General features: G+C 35.9%; 1 protein-coding gene across 1 annotated transcript in view; it reads right to left on the bottom strand.

Annotated features, from left to right (window-relative positions):
- Positions 1–18,461, bottom strand: part of COG6 (component of oligomeric golgi complex 6) — a 57,099-nt gene that overhangs the window by 18,502 nt on the left and 20,136 nt on the right. Inside the window, exons 7-12 of the mRNA XM_026082529.1 lie at positions 17,166–17,259; positions 13,467–13,595; positions 13,263–13,354; positions 7,462–7,526; positions 4,968–5,059; positions 3,123–3,240 (exon numbers count right to left, since the gene is read on the bottom strand). Coding sequence (XP_025938314.1) covers positions 3,123–3,240; positions 4,968–5,059; positions 7,462–7,526; positions 13,263–13,354; positions 13,467–13,595; positions 17,166–17,259 — 590 coding nt within the window. The remainder of the gene's footprint in view (positions 1–3,122; positions 3,241–4,967; positions 5,060–7,461; positions 7,527–13,262; positions 13,355–13,466; positions 13,596–17,165; positions 17,260–18,461) is intronic.

The raw sequence follows: 18,461 nt of genomic DNA, 5'->3' as shown, positions 1-18,461 counted from the left end.
TATTATTATTTTCACAAGCAAGTATTCTCAAGTATCTATGTGCATACCAGGAGATCAGCCACAAAGCCTTCATAATTGCATACTGTAAGCAGAAAGGGTCTGTTTTCCAGTGCTTTAACCATCTCTGAAAATCAAAACATTTCTGAAAATGGTTGCAGTGCACCGATGCATGCATAGTTGGCCAAAAGCTGGTAAAAACATTGGGATGTGAAAAGAATCCTATTTATACACATACACACTTTTGGTCTAAAACACATCAATAAAAAACTGAATGATAAAGAGCAACCTTGAGACTCCTCATGATGCAGAAGCATCATGACATTCACTGCTAAATTAATGAAGAAATATGAAAAAGCATATAAGCTGGTTATTTGTATTTTAACACACAATAAACTAAGTTATAGGAAAATTAAATTTGTGACAAAATAAAGGTGTTATATGTTTCTTATATCTTTATGTTTCTCAGAGTGTAATTCAGCCTATTGCTTTTGCATTTTTTTTGTGAAGTAAAATTAATTTCAGTCATGAGAATATAAGACATTATTTCTCAATTTAGTAGTCCATTCACAAAGGGAAATAATATGAGATGCTTCAAAGGACTGTCTAAAACCCTCTGTTACAAGAACTACACATCAGTATAGTAAAATTCCATCTCAGCCAAAGAGTTACCTAGTTGTTAACTCCTGAAGCATACAGGTTAATAAATGTGGTTGCCTTCATCACTCACACTCTAATCCTCTTCTGAGTCTCTTTAAGCTTTTGACCTCTATTATATCCTGCAGAGAGATCTTCACAGGGCATATATGTAATGTAAAATAATACTATTGTCAATGTTTCAAGTTTAATTTATAAAACACGCTTATGAGGAAGAGCAATAGTATGATCTTTTTACACTACCTGATAGGCTTGGTACACCATTCAATATTCTGAACACCTTTTAGCGAAGTGTCATTGCAGGTGGCAGTGCAATCACCACCTTTATTTAAAGCCAGTAAAACCAAATTCAACTCCTTTAAAAATAATGGCAGTGTCTACAGCCAGTTACAATCAGGCTCAGGACTGAGGGAGGGGGGCAGAGCAGTGAAAGAAAATTATGCAACCTCCCCATAGTGAGGATACAAAGAACACATACTATTAACTGGGGGGACCACAATTGTTTTATCATTCCTTCTTCTCCTTATTAATTCTGATCTTGTCTCCAAACTGAAAACAGTGTATCACCCAAAACAAAAGTACAAAGTTTGCGAGTTATATGAGTAGAAAAATTATGCTGGATCCTGTTTGAGTAAAGATGCAGGACAGAAAAGGATGAATGCAGTATAAAAACATGAAAGAAGATACTAACACGATTTGAATAAGCACAGAAAAAGGCATAGAAGGACAGCTTTTGGATACAGATCTGACTTAGAGTTGCACGCCAAGAAAGTCTTTTTGTTAAGCACTTGTTTGTACACTTTTTGTAAGTAAAGAGTAGTCATGTATCTTTGATAAGGTCCATCAACGATTTCTCTTCATAATAGAAAAAAGTACAAAAATAAGATAGTTTAGGTATTAGGGGAAAAAAGTTTTGAAGAATTAATATATAGGCAGCATATACCTACAACAAACCATAAGCTTTACTTGCTTATTTTTGGTAAAAATCATACTGTTCCTTCACTGTAGGTTTTATAAACTCAAACTTCAACTGAACCTCGAAGACACATTAGCAGCAGAGCACTGCTTTCAAATGAAAACAACCCATGAGTACAAACTGAATGCACTAAGTGGACTTTATCATTATGGATTGTAACTGGCAGCAACCAAACGAGTCACCTAATGAGGGGTATGAAACCACAGAAAGGAGTCACTGGAATATAAGCAAGGGAAGTAGACGAGGAACAACTGTTCCTTTGAGAAAGTCCTCAGCCACTGTAGAAAGACAGGAAAATAGGACCAGAGGCAAACTGTAAAGAATGGGAAAACCATCCTGGGATCACAGAACAACAAAATATACGAAATTCAGAAAGACCCACTGAATGGTGAGGGAACTACAGGGTTTTGCACTCAGAATAGTTTCTGCAGATCTACCTCTATCTTGTGTTTTTCTTGCAGGTAACGTACAATTAATTTAGAAATTCACTTACAAAACTTGACTTTTGTTTTCCACTTTCACACAATGTTCTTAAACTGGAAAAAAAAAAAACCCTGATAATGTGGAGGCTTCTTGATGAACTTGGGTTGTGCAATAACTTGGAATAAAGAAAGCCACCTCTTCCTGGTTTAAGAACCTAGACAACTCTTCACATTTCAGAGAGGGATGCTGGGTGAAGAGCTGATCCCTAAGAAATGGAAAGGGACTTCTGGCCTAACAGTTTGCTTTGACTTTGCTTAGATCTCAAAAAGGTGAGATTTAATGAGTGGATCCACAAACAGCAACCAGATATGAATACTGCAGGGAGAACTCAACAAGAATAGCATTAAGTACTGAATAGTAAGAAGTTCAGCAATAATACAATTCAAAGTAATCTGCAGGAGCAAAAAAAAAAGACACAGAGAGAGTGATGCTGGCTTAGGTATGGTTGTTTGGGATAACAAATGGATATTCTGCTTTTAATGGCAGCAATGTTCATGTGGGAAAACTGCTTTTATAGAAAACAGAAAAGTACAAATTTTGTTTTTACACAGTTTACCACATTGGGATATACTTCATAACTCCAAGAAAGGAATTATGTACATGAGCAATTAACTATAGATCTGCTGCTGCTGCATTAACACAGATCATCTAGCTCAATCAGCTGACTTCGCTATACTGCACTTAAGGAATTTTTTTTTTGTTTGCCGTAGAGATTTTAAAAATCTGTAAGCTGCTCTGCTGCTCTGTAAACAAATACTGTTTATGAAAGTATTTTTAGCTATATGTGGTAGCAAACAATTGGCAAGTTTTCACAAAAATAAAACTATTACAAGAATTAAAATATAAAAAGGAAATTTTCTGTGTAGTTCCATAACACCTATAGAAACAACAAAATGTCAATTTTAGGAAACGTCAAAGTATAAAACAACAATTGTGCATCTAATAATTTTTCTACACAAAGAAAAGTATTTGTTTTGAAACATGAAAGCTGTATGATTTTGAAACAAACCTTGTCCATTAGTTTACTTGCATGAAGACTCAGGCTATTAAAGAATATCTTCTTGCTCAGCAAATGCATTTCTTCAATTGTTGTCAACAGTGTGGCTGCACTGTTTCCTACAATACCACTGAAAACAAAATTATTTCGTTAATACAAAGGGGGGAAGGGGTGCACAGGACAGAGTCAGATACTTTAGATGCAATTTCAAATATGATTTGTTCAAAGTTGAAAATGTACAACAAATCATCATATATGGAACTGTTCTCCACATTGGCCCTCTGAGAGATTAATTCATAAGTAAGATGACAGAGAGAACAAACATTATCAACTATGTCATCAAACAATTAGATACTATTTTTAAGTACAGTCTATCTAAAGCTTAGCACAAACTTTCTGATATAATTCTAGTATTTACTGCATTTTTGTTTTATTATTCTGTACCTCTATAGCAAACATAGATTATGTTAACAAAAGGGCTATAACTTTATTCTATCTTACTATTCTCTAGGGAAATGCTCCACTTCATTGTGATGTTAGAAATAGAAGAATTCATGCTTTATTATTCCAAGTGTCAAGATATACCCAGTACCAATATTTCATAAACCTTAAACCACACTACAAGGTTATACACCTTTCTTGGATTTCTCTTCTGTCTAAAGAGAAAGTGATTCTAAGCTACAACTATTGGCAGGTAAATCTTTGTGTCATAATGGGGCTAATTTATGCTTGCTGCTTGATTTTTAGAATATAATCTTGTTGCATTTAGTGAGATGTTTGAATTTTCCCTTCATTAGTTAGGTGCACTTCCTCTATAAAGTGGAAATTATTCAGCTGACAGAAGGTACTTCAATGATCTTTAAACAATGTATTGTTAGCAGGAGAGAAAGCAGAAAGTAAGATTACCTAAGACCTTCCATTTTACCATCACATTTTCAATTGCACATAGCTTTATAACTACTGGGAAACAGATTTTTGGAGACAGAAAAATGGTAGCAAAATCTATTATCTGTTTCTAAAAATGAGATTAGGAATAAAATATGTTTTGCCCAATATTACATTAAAAAAAAAAAAAAAAAAGAGCCTTGCACGTGTTCTACGATGGATCTGTAGTGTCACCACACTTGAGGGATTTAAATACACTGGGGGTTGGCCAAGAACCACTTATCCCAGTTTGGCCATTATCTAAACGTCTGAAGGTAAACTTAAGTCATCATATTAGTGATTCAAATTGTCTCAGAGTAGTTTAGTCCAGGATTGCAGAGGAAGATTTTCCTGTTACTTCTGCTTCTAAGCAAAATGAACAACAACTGTATAATGCCACAATACATAAAAACAGAGTTTCTGTCTTTTCTCTGGTTTCAGCGTCTGTGGTGGCATTTGGCAGATTGGAAGATAACGTGCACCTTGAATAGAGAGATGTGGAATGAGGCAAGTATCTTCCTGACAGAAAAATTTAAGTGCATAATATAAAAAGATGGTATCATAATATAATTGCATAAGGAAGGAAAAATTAATATTCTGGAGGTAATTTTCATTCTAGCATTTTCTAAAAGGGGTATTTGAATTTGTTATCTTGAATTTTTTGTGTAGCTTTTTGTATGCAATCAGTACCTACCTGGGAAAATAAAAAAGACAATTTTTGTGGCAAATTCATGCTATATTCCAATGTAGATGCCATATGAATTGAGGAATGACAATAGATAAACGGCATCTGCTTGATATCATGCACATTTCTCCTTGATTCTAAAGTACAGAGCACAAACTAAGGCAAGAAAATAGCGTTTTTACTGTATTAATCTTCATAGCTATTATAAAAAAAAAGACATCCTTAACATACTTTTAACTTTTGCAAACCTGATTGTATGGTGGTAGAACTTGAGAAGATTAGAAATCTTGTATAGTAAAACTGCTCCTGGTTCAGCAACAATTACCTGCTCAATCCTAACCTGCAGAATAAAAAAAGATAAATATCCTTCAGGTCGTACATTCTAAAAGCCAACCCCTATAATGTTATATATGATATAAGGCTGACTTTTGAGAAAAAAATTTAACCAGAAATAAATTTATCAAGAGACAATGTCCAGTCAAATTACAACGTTCTTCTTGAACCAAACCTCTTGGCTGCCAAGCATCCAAATAGAAAACAAGCAGGTGTATTAAAAAAAAAAAAAATTACATTTCCCTTCAGGTTTTTGTTGTAACTTGTTATTGAAAATTTCAAAATAATGAGATCATTTTATGTATTAACATCAGTGCATGCTGGACTCCTCCCCAGCACTGAACAGCAAGAACAGCTGCAAAATCCCTAAACTACCACAGCTGATCATTAGCATCATGCAGCAATTCAGAACATGCGAAGTATCAGGTATTTTATCCAAAAGACAAAACTTCACCTGGATTAATCTCTCCTTTACTCAAAGGAGTGGTTACGTAACTGCTACCACTATGTAAGTAGATATATTTATAATTAAATAGCAGCTACGCTGACCATTTAGCTCAGCCAGGAGATGCTGGATACACAGACCAAAACAGCACTGACTTTCTTTATATTTGGACAGTTGATGTGTTGTCTCCATGGTACATACAGTCTCAACCAACTCATAAAAGGCTGCCCCAAGGTCAGTCTTTGGGCACTCATGAAGCAGGAATAGTCCCTGACTTATTGCTGCACCATCCCCACCTGTGCCTGCGTGTGAAAGGGCAACACACAAACCACCAGCCACCACCCCTCTCCCCTGTTAGCTGTCTGCTGTTCAATGGAGCGCAATCCACAGCAGTGCCTTCTTGTCACAGCCAGCTGCAGAGAGAATTAAACTATGATTATGCTTCCTCAACAATCTCCCTTTGCATCTAACTCAGAGACCAAAAGTTTTTGACTTTTATTTGCAAAGCTCAATGCACAAACTTAAATTTCAACATTTGTGTGAACTTTGCCCTTCAACATACACATACATACACAGAGGTACACATACAAATACCTATATCCAATGTTGCACAGAAGGACTTTTGGGCAGAGATACCAAGTATTGTCTCGATGTATAACAAGAAAGAAAAAGGAAGGCAGGGAAAAAAGAGGAAAACCAAAATACTGATAAAAAATTAAAAGTAGCAATAACTAAAAATAAAACAAGAAATTAAGAAATGGAAAAGGCAAAATGGGCAGAAGGTGAGTATCAAGCCAAACTGAAGTGACATGTTCACAAATGTCAGCAGAAGATCCACTAGAAAAGTAACATATCATGGTGCCATATGATTACCATTAAAAGTATTTTTCCTAAACTTAATACAGCTTTTTTTCTTTTCTTTTTCTATATTACAAATCAGTTAACTTCTTACAGTTTAATTAAAAGCTTTACTTGCCTTATTCTAGATGTAATTAAATGGTTAATTACAAAAGATTATCCTGTACAAATCCACTGAGTAAATTCAAAGGACATCCACATTTTGAATAGGATGTACATTTGTGATGTCCTTAACTCTTACAGAATACAGAACTAGAAAAGAAGCAGACAAGGGCAACAAAATGATCAAAGATTTTGAGAATTGCTTCTGTATTAGCAGTGACTAAACTGACTAGGACTCCTGCTTGAAAAAAGACACTGAGGAGTGATATGACAGAAATGCAGCAAATCAGAGTTGCATAAAGAAGGCAAGTAGGAAACAATTTTTCATGGTACCTTTCAATATAAGAACTGGGCTTATTAAGTGAAAGAAAAACAAAAAGGAGTTGGCCTTTCCACGCAGTATATAATTAAACTGTGGACTTCCCTCCTGCAGGCTACGTTGTAGATACAAACAGTTTACAGCAAGTTGACATATTCATGGAAGAAAAATCCAGTGAGGCCAATTAAATACAAAGACAGTAGCTATGGCTCAGTAAGTCCTTAGTAAGTCCACAAACAGGCTGGGAAACCATTCTGCACACATATTGTGACACACTTGCACAACTTATATGCTTTTCCCTAAGCCTATGATAACGGTCACTATGAAAGACAGGGTACTAAGTTAAATTGATTTTTCATTCGACTCACTCTAGCAATTCCTATGTTCTTAGCCCAAAGCTAAATTTTTGCACATAAGCACTTCTGGACTTTTTCTAAAGTAACAAAACAAAACAGAGATATAGATTTAGTAACCTAGTATCTCTCACTATGTGACTGTTTATAATCAGATATTCATGAACTACGGAATCTTAAGTTTTGAAGAGTTTTATGATTCTCGAGATTGAGAATCTAACTCTTAACCAAGGATGATGAAAATACATTGTAGAGACAGGGGCACAGGTTCTGTAAAAACACCACAGAACTATTTTTATATTTAGAGTGATCAGGAAAACAGAATACTTCACCTTCAGGGGTCTGCAGACACCTTCTGTGATATGCCCAACTACTTCTTGAATACTTTCTTCCACGCCTACAGTTAATGCAAACATATGTTAAGATAACACAGATTAATTTAATTCTCTTCCCTTCATGACTATAAAACAAAAACAAATGTAAGAGCTATTCCTCCATGAAAAGCATTATGGACTGCATGTTCATTTCCCTGCAAGAATCTGGCCGGTTTACATCTCTGCTGAACTTCAAATCTAGCCATTAATAAATAGTTGCATGACAAAACAGGGTCCTGGAGAGTCATTACCTTATGCTATGCAATTACCTCCTATCATAATGTAGAGCCTGAGGATTTGAGGGAGAAGCAGCAAGGGAAAGAATAAATGACCTAGCAAGAAACTGTCACAGTGAGGCTCAATATCAGCACTTCATGAAAATAAATAGAAAAAAAAACCACTAAGAAGCTCAAGGAACAACAGTATCTACCACTGCAAAAGGGCTAAACTGCAAATACACGTGTCTGGCAATTTTAGATACTGACGCACCTATGGCATTGTTATGAACTACATCACATATGTACTTTCACACTGCAGTGTACTACAGCATTAGCAAATGCTTCTTCCCTGGCAGCAACTGAAACTAGTCTTTCACAGAACAACATATACAAAAGAGAATATTGCCCTATCTTATCATGAAACACAAATGAATCGTTGCATAGCAACCAGTACTGTCATAAATCAATCAAACTGAAAGTAACAGATCTTCAAGCTCTCACTTCAGCAATGACTCAGAATAGATTTATGGAGACAGCAATACTTTAATTCTAATTTAAAACACGCCAACAAGAGTTCGTCTTCAGATGGGACCCATGCAATGAACAGTACACAAATTGATGGAGACGTGATAMAAATCAGGTGACCTTAAGCTAAATTTTGCAGCTCTTATTTCACACTAAAAGAGATTACCTCTGAGAGTAAAAATTATAAAGAAAGATCAGATACGTGTGACACGTCCCTTTACACCAAGATACGTGAAAAGCTACTTAAGCAGAAAAAACTACACTCAGTGTGGTTGTCTTCTGTAAGAATTTCAGCATCCTAAAGTGGTAAGGTAATAAAATTATATTTATATATTTCAGTACTGAAACCAAGAAGGAAAGCAAGATTACAAAACAGAAGATTTCATGGCCTGTTATGTCATGCCTTGCTCCCAAATATACCCTAACAATGTACACTCCTTTCAGCAGAATTCACAATTCTGTCTATTAGGAGCACTCATATTTTTATTGTTCATCAGTATAATAAGTACCTGGCACATATATACAATAATGTATCAAGACCAGATTGACTTAAAAACAATTTCTTAGTTATCAAAGTTTTAGCTGCAAAAATGTACAAATTCAAACACCAACACACATGGAATTACCATCTTGATATATTGCATGCATGTGCCCTCACACAGGCTTTACTGTCCAACTAGGATATTTTAGTTTCAACAAACAATAAAAGGAAATCTTCCAGCACAACTGGTTATGTAACTGTTGCAAGTATTAGTACATCATGCTGACATGAAAGAATTACGGATGAAACAACTTTTAGACATTCAAAAATCAATTTCAGAAAGCAGTTTTATTAACGGAAGACATGCTTTTGGCTGCCTCCCATACTGTATTTCATTTCTCTCTGTACACTCTTCCATAAGAGAGATAGCTTTCTCATACTTTACTTTGGCTTCTGCTCTCTGGCTGGGTTCCTACAACTCCAAGGAAAATGGATTTCTACTGCTTCTTTTAAACAGAATGCTTGCAATTCTCCCTTCCTTTCAAGTGCAAGTCCTCTATAAGACTGGAAGGTTCCTGCTTACAGAATGCCTAAGCTCCAAAGAAGAAAACAGATACTTTTCCCCTGGCCAGTACAATGCAAAATAGTTAATATTCTTTTGAATGCATTTTCAGTCCTCAAAATTTTAATGGCATTTTTGATTAAATTAATTTTAAAGACTTGGCATTTGCAAGGTTACAAATTTTAAAACTTTTAAGAAATTATTCTTGAATATTTAGTTGTGGGCTACTTAGCTCATTCTCATTAAAGTCAAAACTGGGACATTCCTCCATAAACGTGTCCTTTGCACAGTTTTTCTTCCATTGGGACCAAATCGACATCCATCTCACCCATAGCTAGACATTTATTTTTTTTTTAAGAGGATAAAGGAAGTTTTTGTGTAGGATTTTTATTGTCTCCACAGTACTTAAATCACACTGAGCTTACAGGAGGATTTAAATAGAAATCTGAACTTGGCACAGAAACTCCTGAATTAAAATAATAAAAGCAGGTCCATATCCAAAAAGCTATTTAAGCTGAATCTAAAGTTAGAACATTTGACTGACCTACCACAGGAAAAGACTCATTGCATCTAAACTCTAGCCCCCCCAGATTAGGTGTCTAGTCTATACTAGTTGCTCAGGCTCCCTCTATTGAGAATGGAAAAAAAACAGTTGCGATGAAAGTCTCCGAAATATCTGCACTAGATGTCTATCTTCATGGTAGATATCATGGTGTTCTGGAGAGGTTCTAGAAGACTGGAAGAAAACAAATGTCACTGAGGTCTTCAGGAAGGGCAAGAAGGAGGATCTGGGGTACCATGTCTGTCAGCCTCACCTTGATCCCTGGGAAGGTGAGGGAGCAACTAATCCTGGATACTATTTCTAGACACATAAAAGACAAGAAGGTGATTGGGAGTAGTCAGTATGGATTTACAAAGGGAAAAATTGTGCTTAACCAACCTGATAGCCTTCTATGATGAGATGACTGGCTTGCTGGATGAGGGGAGAGCAGTGGATGTTGTTAGTTTGCAGATGACAGAAAACTCAGAGGAGTGGCTGATAAACCAGAGGCTGTTCTGCCATTCAGAGGGACCATAACAGGCTGGAGAAATGGGTGGGGAGGCATCTCATGAAGTTCAACAAATGGAAGTGCCAAGTCTGCACCTGGAGAGGAATAACCCCATGCACCATTACAAGCTGGGGGCTGAGCAGCTGGAGAGCGGCTTTGAAGAGAAGGACCTGGGGGTCCTGGTGGACAAGTAGAATATAAGCCAGCAATGCACCCTTGTGGCAAAGGCGGCTAACGTCCTACTGGGCTGCTTTAGGAAGAGCGTTGCCAGCAGGTAGAGGGAAGTGATCCTTCCCCTCAGCACTGGTGAGACCACATCTGGAGTGCTGTGTCCCGTGCTGGGCTACCCAGTGCAAGAGAGCCATAGGGCTACTGGAACAAGTCCAGCAAAGGGCCACTAAGATTCAGGGCCTGGAGCATCTTTCATAAGAGGAGAGACTGAGCAAGCTGGGACTGTTCAGCCTGAAAAAGAGAAGGCTCAGGAGGATCTTACCAATGTGTATAAATATTTGATGGGGTGGCAGGGTCAAGAGAATGGGAACATATTCTTCTCAGTGGTGCCCAGTGACAGGACAAGAGGCAATGGGCACAAACTGAAACACAGGAAATTACATTTCCTAAGAAAACACTTTTTTCCTGTGAGGGTGGTTGAACACTGGAATAGGTTGCCCAGAGATCTTGTGGATTTTCCATCCTTGGAGATATTCAAAACTCGACTGCACACAGTCCTGGGCAACCTGTTCCAGTGTTCAACCATTAGCTGACCCTGTCTGAGCAGGGGGTTTGGACCAGATGATCTCCAGACATCTCTTCCAGTCTCAACTGTTGCGTGACTATGTGACCTTCTGTTAAGAGTATTTGCCCTCTGGAGGTAATGAAACTCTCTTATCTATAATCACAAACGAGATGTCCCCTTTTCAAATGGCTAAGCGAAACTAACTTAATCCTTGGTATAGCCTGTGCAATCAGGCACCTGAAGACTGTACTATCAGGGAATTCAACTCAATCTCTCAATATTGTAGATGGTGTACTTGCTGATTAGCAAGTGCCAACTCTGGATCTGTATTTATATGAACCATATAATCTCAAGCTACTTCATAAGACTGCACTTCGCACTAAAGGGTTCTTATTAAACTCAATTGTATCCCATCAAGTACTGTTTCATCTTACAGATCTTAACCCATAACCATCCATGTCATCAAAAAATGTTCCCAAAGATCCAGAGGAACAGTTAACACATAATAACTTCCAGGTTTTGTTGTTCCCAGTATGAAGCTAAGAATCCCTAATCATTTTATTCTCTTTACATTTCTTGAGAACTGCATAACAGTGATGGCAAACCCACTCCTGATTAAGCTTGGGAGAATAGATTTTGCTTCACACAGAAATGTTAGTTTGCTTGTTTATACTATTCTGTGGAGAAAAAAGTTTTCGCCTGGTGATATTTTCAGGAAATTTTCCCCCAAAACATTTCTTTCTCTATATTCTCAAGTAGTTTACTCTGATCCATGGATGAAATGCTCTGAATATATCTAAGTTATTGTAACATCTCAGACTGATATCCTGCCAGAAGACCAGAGAATTTAATAGCTAGATAAAGCACTGCACAAAGAGGTGGGAGAATTTCAGAAGAGAACGCAAGACTTGTCTGTAGCAGCAATATAGTCAACAGCAGAACTAGATATAGTAACATCCTCTATGTGGCCAGCTTTTCCCCAAACACTGCTGGCAGTTACAACAGAAGCATCAGCTCTTCATGTATAGAATCGTCATGTCTTTTTCTCTACCACACAGCCTTCATGAGGCCTACTTTCCTATCTCCCTAAGACAGTCAGTAAATAAAAGTAAATTCACTTTTATAGAATTCTGTAACTGTAGTAAAAAAACTCATCATGTAGGAGAATTTAGAGATAGAGGTAATTATCTTTTTTCTGCATGCAAATAATGAGCACATGAAATATATATAATAACTCACTGTATCATTTGAATAAACTCTAGAATTCTGAAGCTTTTTCCTTGTTTTGGTTTGATTTATAACATTTCCTACTCTAAACAGCGTCCTTGCCCACATGTCGTTAATTAGGAATGCTACTTAATACTTACAGCAGTAAGGAAAATGCGAATGCCTATTAACTTTAAATCCCAGAGCAGGACTCAAAGACTTACAGTCTGAAGAGCTCTGCACACCCACTGTAAGAACTTGCATTTGATCTGTATTTGTTACAGCTGAGTATACATGTTTAATTGATAAACAAGTCTTTGGCTGCAGCTATGGAGACCGATCACACTGCAGCTTCTACAAAATAAAGTACTTGAAAGTACAGATCTAAAGTACTTAAAAAAGAGCAAATAGGCTGAAGAATAAAAATCTGTATATCTCTTAATGAAGGAGAACACCAATATTATAAAGCTTCATAGATCCATGAGAGGCCTACTTTGGCATCCAGAAGCTTAAAGCGATATGTTACATGACAAGGAAATTGCATTTTACTCATAGCACAGGAGGAAAAGACAATTATAAAAAAACAAAAAAACTCTTACTAAACAAAGGAAAAAGGGATAACAGATATGCTCAACATGTCAATAAGCAACCCTACGACAACGCTTTCAGAGAGACATGTATTCACATATATTATAAACAGCCTTTTGAACTCTGAACTACAGTATAAAAAGTCTCTTTCTAAATTTAGTGTAAACCTATTCTGAGCACAGTAAAATGAGAAGAGCACATTTTGAAATACTCTTCTTCATTAGGGGCTTTCTTGCAAAATGCAAGCATCAGGTATTCTGAAGTTATTTGCAGTATCGTCTAAGGTCAGACTTGCATAACTGAGGCATAGTCTAGGAAATTAATCACACCTTCTGACTTATCACAGACATGTTTTCTATCATTTCTCAATAAATATTTTAAAATCTAGTAATACCTTGAACAGTTACAAGCTTTAACATGGCTTCTAAATGTTCTTTTTCAGAAGCTGTAGCTTGATGCAACCAGGCCAGCATGTCTCCTACATACCTAAATGAAACCAAAAATTCCTATGTAAATCAGGGATTTATGGTGTCAGGGATTTAAAGTGTCAGTGGGCAAAAGAAAGATTATTTAATATACATTCTTACTATCACTGTACCTCAGAGGATCATGAGAATGCATTTCAATAGGACGGGGAGTACCTCCTACACCTCCTCTAGTAAGAGCGTCTATAAAACCACGGACTACAGCACTCCTCCTAGCTGTTCCAAACTCATCCAAAGTATACCTGTAATTGAAATATGAAAAGGGGTAAAACAAAACAGTTCACATCATCACATTTTATCAGCCCAGCYTCACAGTTATTGTAAGTAACCATTTTTATAACTCCATTACACTTGCATCAGTGCTTCCACTATGAAAAATTCAAACCCCTCAGATACTCTTGACTCTTCTGAACATACATTCAAGTTGATCACTTCTTCTTCACCCTCCCATCCCCTCACCACACACAACTGAATAAAAATAACAAGGGCACCACTCTGCCCTCCTCCTCTAGGCCACCGGATGGTTAGTAGTGACAAAGTTATTTCCACTTGATAGTTGTTCAGTTGTTTTAATCAATGAGTCTCAGTTAGATATTTAATGGACACACAATTAAAGGTCAAGAGTTCTTCATCCCAATCAGCATCCCAGTAACAGAGGATGTACCAAAACATACACATACTCATTTTTAGAGGAGGCTACCTTCCTCTTGGGGCTGAAGCATAATGGCAAGTAAAAGAGGGAAACTAACACTGCTAACACTCCATTCTACCTTTTTAGAAACAGAAGAATTTTGAAAGCACCAGACCACTTCTATTTTTTTAAAGAACAGAATTTAAGCATTTTGAACAAAACACATAAATTACAAAGGAGAAAAAAAAAAAGAAAAAAACCATGACAAATTATTTTTCCAATACAACTGGAGAAATACCAAAGACTAAGTGTGGTATCACTTAACAGTGACACCCAGCAGCTGAATAGATGTAAAAATAAAATAATATAATAATAGTAGTAAAGCATGCCACTGATTGAAATTAAATGAGTACTGCATTCACAACTAAACAGATGTGAAAGACAAAATACAAAAAGAAAAAATACACTGTTTCAATAGGTTCCAAGTTAATTTCAACTAGATTTCTCTTATGCTACAAATAGTCCAAGAGATCCTTCAGTTTTACTCTTTTTCTATATTACTATTTGAGAGATGGGAAAATAGCACATTTAAAGAAAAATTTCAGTATTCTTCTATATTTTTCTCCAGAAAGTGTATCTGGTAACTTAGAGAGTAAACACCTGCATTTTTTAAAAAAAAGTTAATATAAAGCATTCTTTAATAAATCATTATTTCAAAAATTATGTGATTAATAGCAGGAAAGATCTGGGATCCACTGACTACCAATAGTCCAGGAATAGCAGTGTTGCAGTGAAAAAATCTCAGGTGAATGTATAAACCAGATAAGCTTTTTTCCCCTCCTACAATAAAGAGCTATAATAGATCATTAAAAATACAGCGGCAGAATAGGTCTTATTAGTTTTGAAAACTGCAGTTAATAATAATTTTGTTTAAAAGAGAAAACTACTAATTTTCCTTTTATACTCAGTAGAACAGGGTATAACTATGACATAATCCTGCATGCATAGAATTCAGCAATAACTATTATTGACTCTAGAAACACAGCATTAACTACTATGTTATTACACATATTCATTATGGGAGAGGAAAACAATATTTGCATTCTTTTCAGCCAATTGTTTGAATACCCTGGAAAGAAAATTCATTGGCGGGGAGGAGGTGGAGAAAAAGCTTTAAAAATCAGAGTGCAGGATGGAAGAGGAATACTCCTTTGAGCTATGACTCCATGTATTATCTACAAAATAGTTTTCAATTTTTCTGTTAGGAAAAGGAAGTGAAGACCAAACCAAAATATTTATTTCAGATCTCTACTGACTGCAGTTCCTGGAAGTCTGTCTATGGTGCAATGTTTCTGCCACCTTAAGGTTAAAAATATATAACTCAAAATCAGAAAACAAGAATTTGCAGTCATGTTTCTAAACTCCTGCCCTTCTCCATTTCACTCACTTTCATTCATCCAATTCAAGATCTTTATCAGATGCTGGGGCAGTAATCTGGAGGAAAATCTGGGTTTAATTCAAATAGCAGTGCTTAAATGCAGAATAACAACAATAATTTCAAGATAATTTCTTCTATGACAGAATTTTTATATTTTTAACTCACCAGTGTGGTATGTACAAAGGTACATACAGAATTTTTACTTTTGGAAGGAAATAAAGTAATCTTGAGATTCAAAATATTACAAAGCATCAATAGTGCAGTTTTATCAATACTGCTGTAGCAAGTAGTTAAGCACGATAATCTAAGATGAGACACATAAGGTTGCATCTTCTACAGTAATGTTTACTTTTGCCTTTCTGGAGAAAAATATGTCCTGTTGCATTCAAACATTGGTAATATTAGTACTATTGTCTGTGAAAAAGATGTAGGAAGAAAAATGAAGCAGCTTTTGAAGATTTACTGTAAATTGGCCAGCTGCACATTTTATACAGAAGATGAATTTTTATCATAAATGTTAAGAAAGCAAAACTATGTGAAATTTGAAAGTAACTTAAACATAACAAAATATTCATTGCAGAAGATATAAACCATATCTATAAAGACCCCTATAAAATGTTGTGAACACAGTTGTGACTGATCCTATACAGCTGTGTAAAAGAGCCTGGAAGACAAAATGCAAGAAAGGACTCTGCAATCCCCAGCTATGGCCCAATGTACTAACTAGCCCCAATAAATTTAAGGAGTATCAGCACCATGAACAACAGTTGGGGAGCTCTTGTAAGATACCACACCTCCCTTAAATTAATTAGCAGAACTGTCTAAGCATATAGGGATGTTCAGTCTCTCTCTTAATGACAGAAGGCCCATTTGCACTACACATTCACCTCCATGAAGATTAATAGTGTCACACAGCTCACTTTGCACCTTTGACACTCTTAAAGACAAGGCTAGCCTTTGAAAGACAGCCTAGTACTCTGCTGTCCTGGATGCCTTTGGCTAAGAGTAATTTGCAATAGTTGAAAAATATGATGAATGATTCAATGATTAAAAAAAAAACCACCTTAAAGCACAAAGAAGCTAAGTGTATTACAATTAACTGTAAAACTGTACCTGCTTGCAATGTCACCCCAATAAAGACAGTTACTATAGTGCCATCTTGTGGCTATTCTGCCTCTAGTAACTAGCATTTCATTTAGGTTAAATAGTCCCTTCAGCAAATCCTGAACAAGAATTAAATAGCAGTATGTAACATATACATAGGTACCCCTACACTTTGGAGGCACACCATGTATAGTAGATTGGTTTTAAGATATTATTGTCCAACTCATAATAGAAGACACTCTCACTGCCAGGAGCACTTGAGTAAAAACTAATTAGCCTTTAGCAAATTTTTACTTTGGGGATTTAAACAAGACAATCACATGCTTTGGATAGCATTTTTTCCTTCAGAAAAACCCTACAAGGAGAGCAGCCCACATTCACAGTTCATTTGGATTAAAATAAAAACAGTCTGACATTTTAATTTAATTAGAAACCAGTAAGTTGGAAAAAAGCCAATGATATTTACTGTACTATAACTGTGTCATAAAGACTTCTGAAATTTAGAGAAGTTGAAATACAATTTTTCTTTAATCTGATGCAAGACTAAATGCCACTATCCTTTTCCCTATAGTTCGTGTCAATTTGTAAGTGTTATAGACTGGAAATACTCATTTCTGTTAATCATGAACATTTACTTACTTATATAGGACAGGCCTATCTTGTAAGGCTTGCATAGCTTGAGTGAGAACTGGAGAAATGTCACACGATTCTTGTGTCAAAGTTCTGCACTCATCTGAAAAATATTAACACCAATAAAAATAGATTATTCACACAGTAAATAGGTAATGTAACATCACCTATACCAGACTGACAAACAAGAAAACAGGTTAAAAACTCATAGAGGTTTTAGATTTTGAGTTGAAACCTTCAGAATATGTGGCATAGCCTTGCTGTATTATTGTAATTAAATTTCCCCTCTCCCATAAGCTTTACTTTGCTGTAAAATGGATGGGCGTCACAAATCTCAACAATAATAAAAATTAAAGGAAGTATCTGGTTGTGCCTATGTACAAATTGTTAAGCCACTCAACCATCAAAATTCTGTTAGGCTCCATAATCCCTTGATTGCCACATTCCAGGTAATCTACTAAGAAAAAAGGAAGCATATATTATTTAAGCAAGCTATATATTTTTTACTTAAGTGACACATCTCTACATATAATAGCTTTATAAGTTTGCATATTCTACACAAGAATGTGGAAATCATATAAATCAAATCACACAATTTAGCATAATATAGATGAATTTTTACTAGAGGCCAAACTGCAAYCATCATTTGAGACTTCAGCATCCAATGAAAAACAACTAGTCAATGTATGCTCCCACTGCACCAGCTTTTTCGCATATCTTCCTGTCAACATTTTGGGAGAACAGAGAAGTGAAACAAAGCATCTACATTTTACACTATCAAGATATTCCATGAAATACTGATGTCTGGAGCCAGAGTATGTATGTGGAAAAATATTACATACTATAATTCAAGAGAACATGCTAAGAAAAAAAAGTCTAAAAGGTAGGTTTAAACAAGGTTTAATCAAGTTTAAAAGGTAATAAACCACTCCTCCTACTAAGATAGATCTTACTAGCAAATTTTCAAAAAAGAGAACTTTCCTGTGACCTGCAAGAAAATGAAATGCAATGAACTCAACAATTAGACCACTAAACTGTAGCCATTGACCTCTGTGAAAGACCATCTGAAAAATGCAAATAAATAGCATAGTTTTACAGAAAGAGGTGTGATCAGCCAGTGATTATGAGCCCAAAACGGATCTCCAAGTTAACAATTTGATCCACAAAAGCTAGCTTTTAGACAATTTTTTCACTGAGAAGGAAACCCAAAGACGTGTTAATGAATCTTGGAAAGGGTTCTTGCTGAGTTCAACCTCCTATCAAGGAGTTAAAGGAGTCATCGCAGTAATATTCATAGAAATAACA

The sequence above is a fragment of the Apteryx rowi genome, unplaced genomic scaffold (genome assembly GCF_003343035.1).
Source record: "Apteryx rowi isolate R43461 unplaced genomic scaffold, aptRow1 scaffold_580, whole genome shotgun sequence".
Lineage (NCBI taxonomy): Eukaryota > Metazoa > Chordata > Aves > Apterygiformes > Apterygidae > Apteryx > Apteryx rowi.
This window is presented reverse-complemented; position numbering and strand designations above follow the sequence as displayed.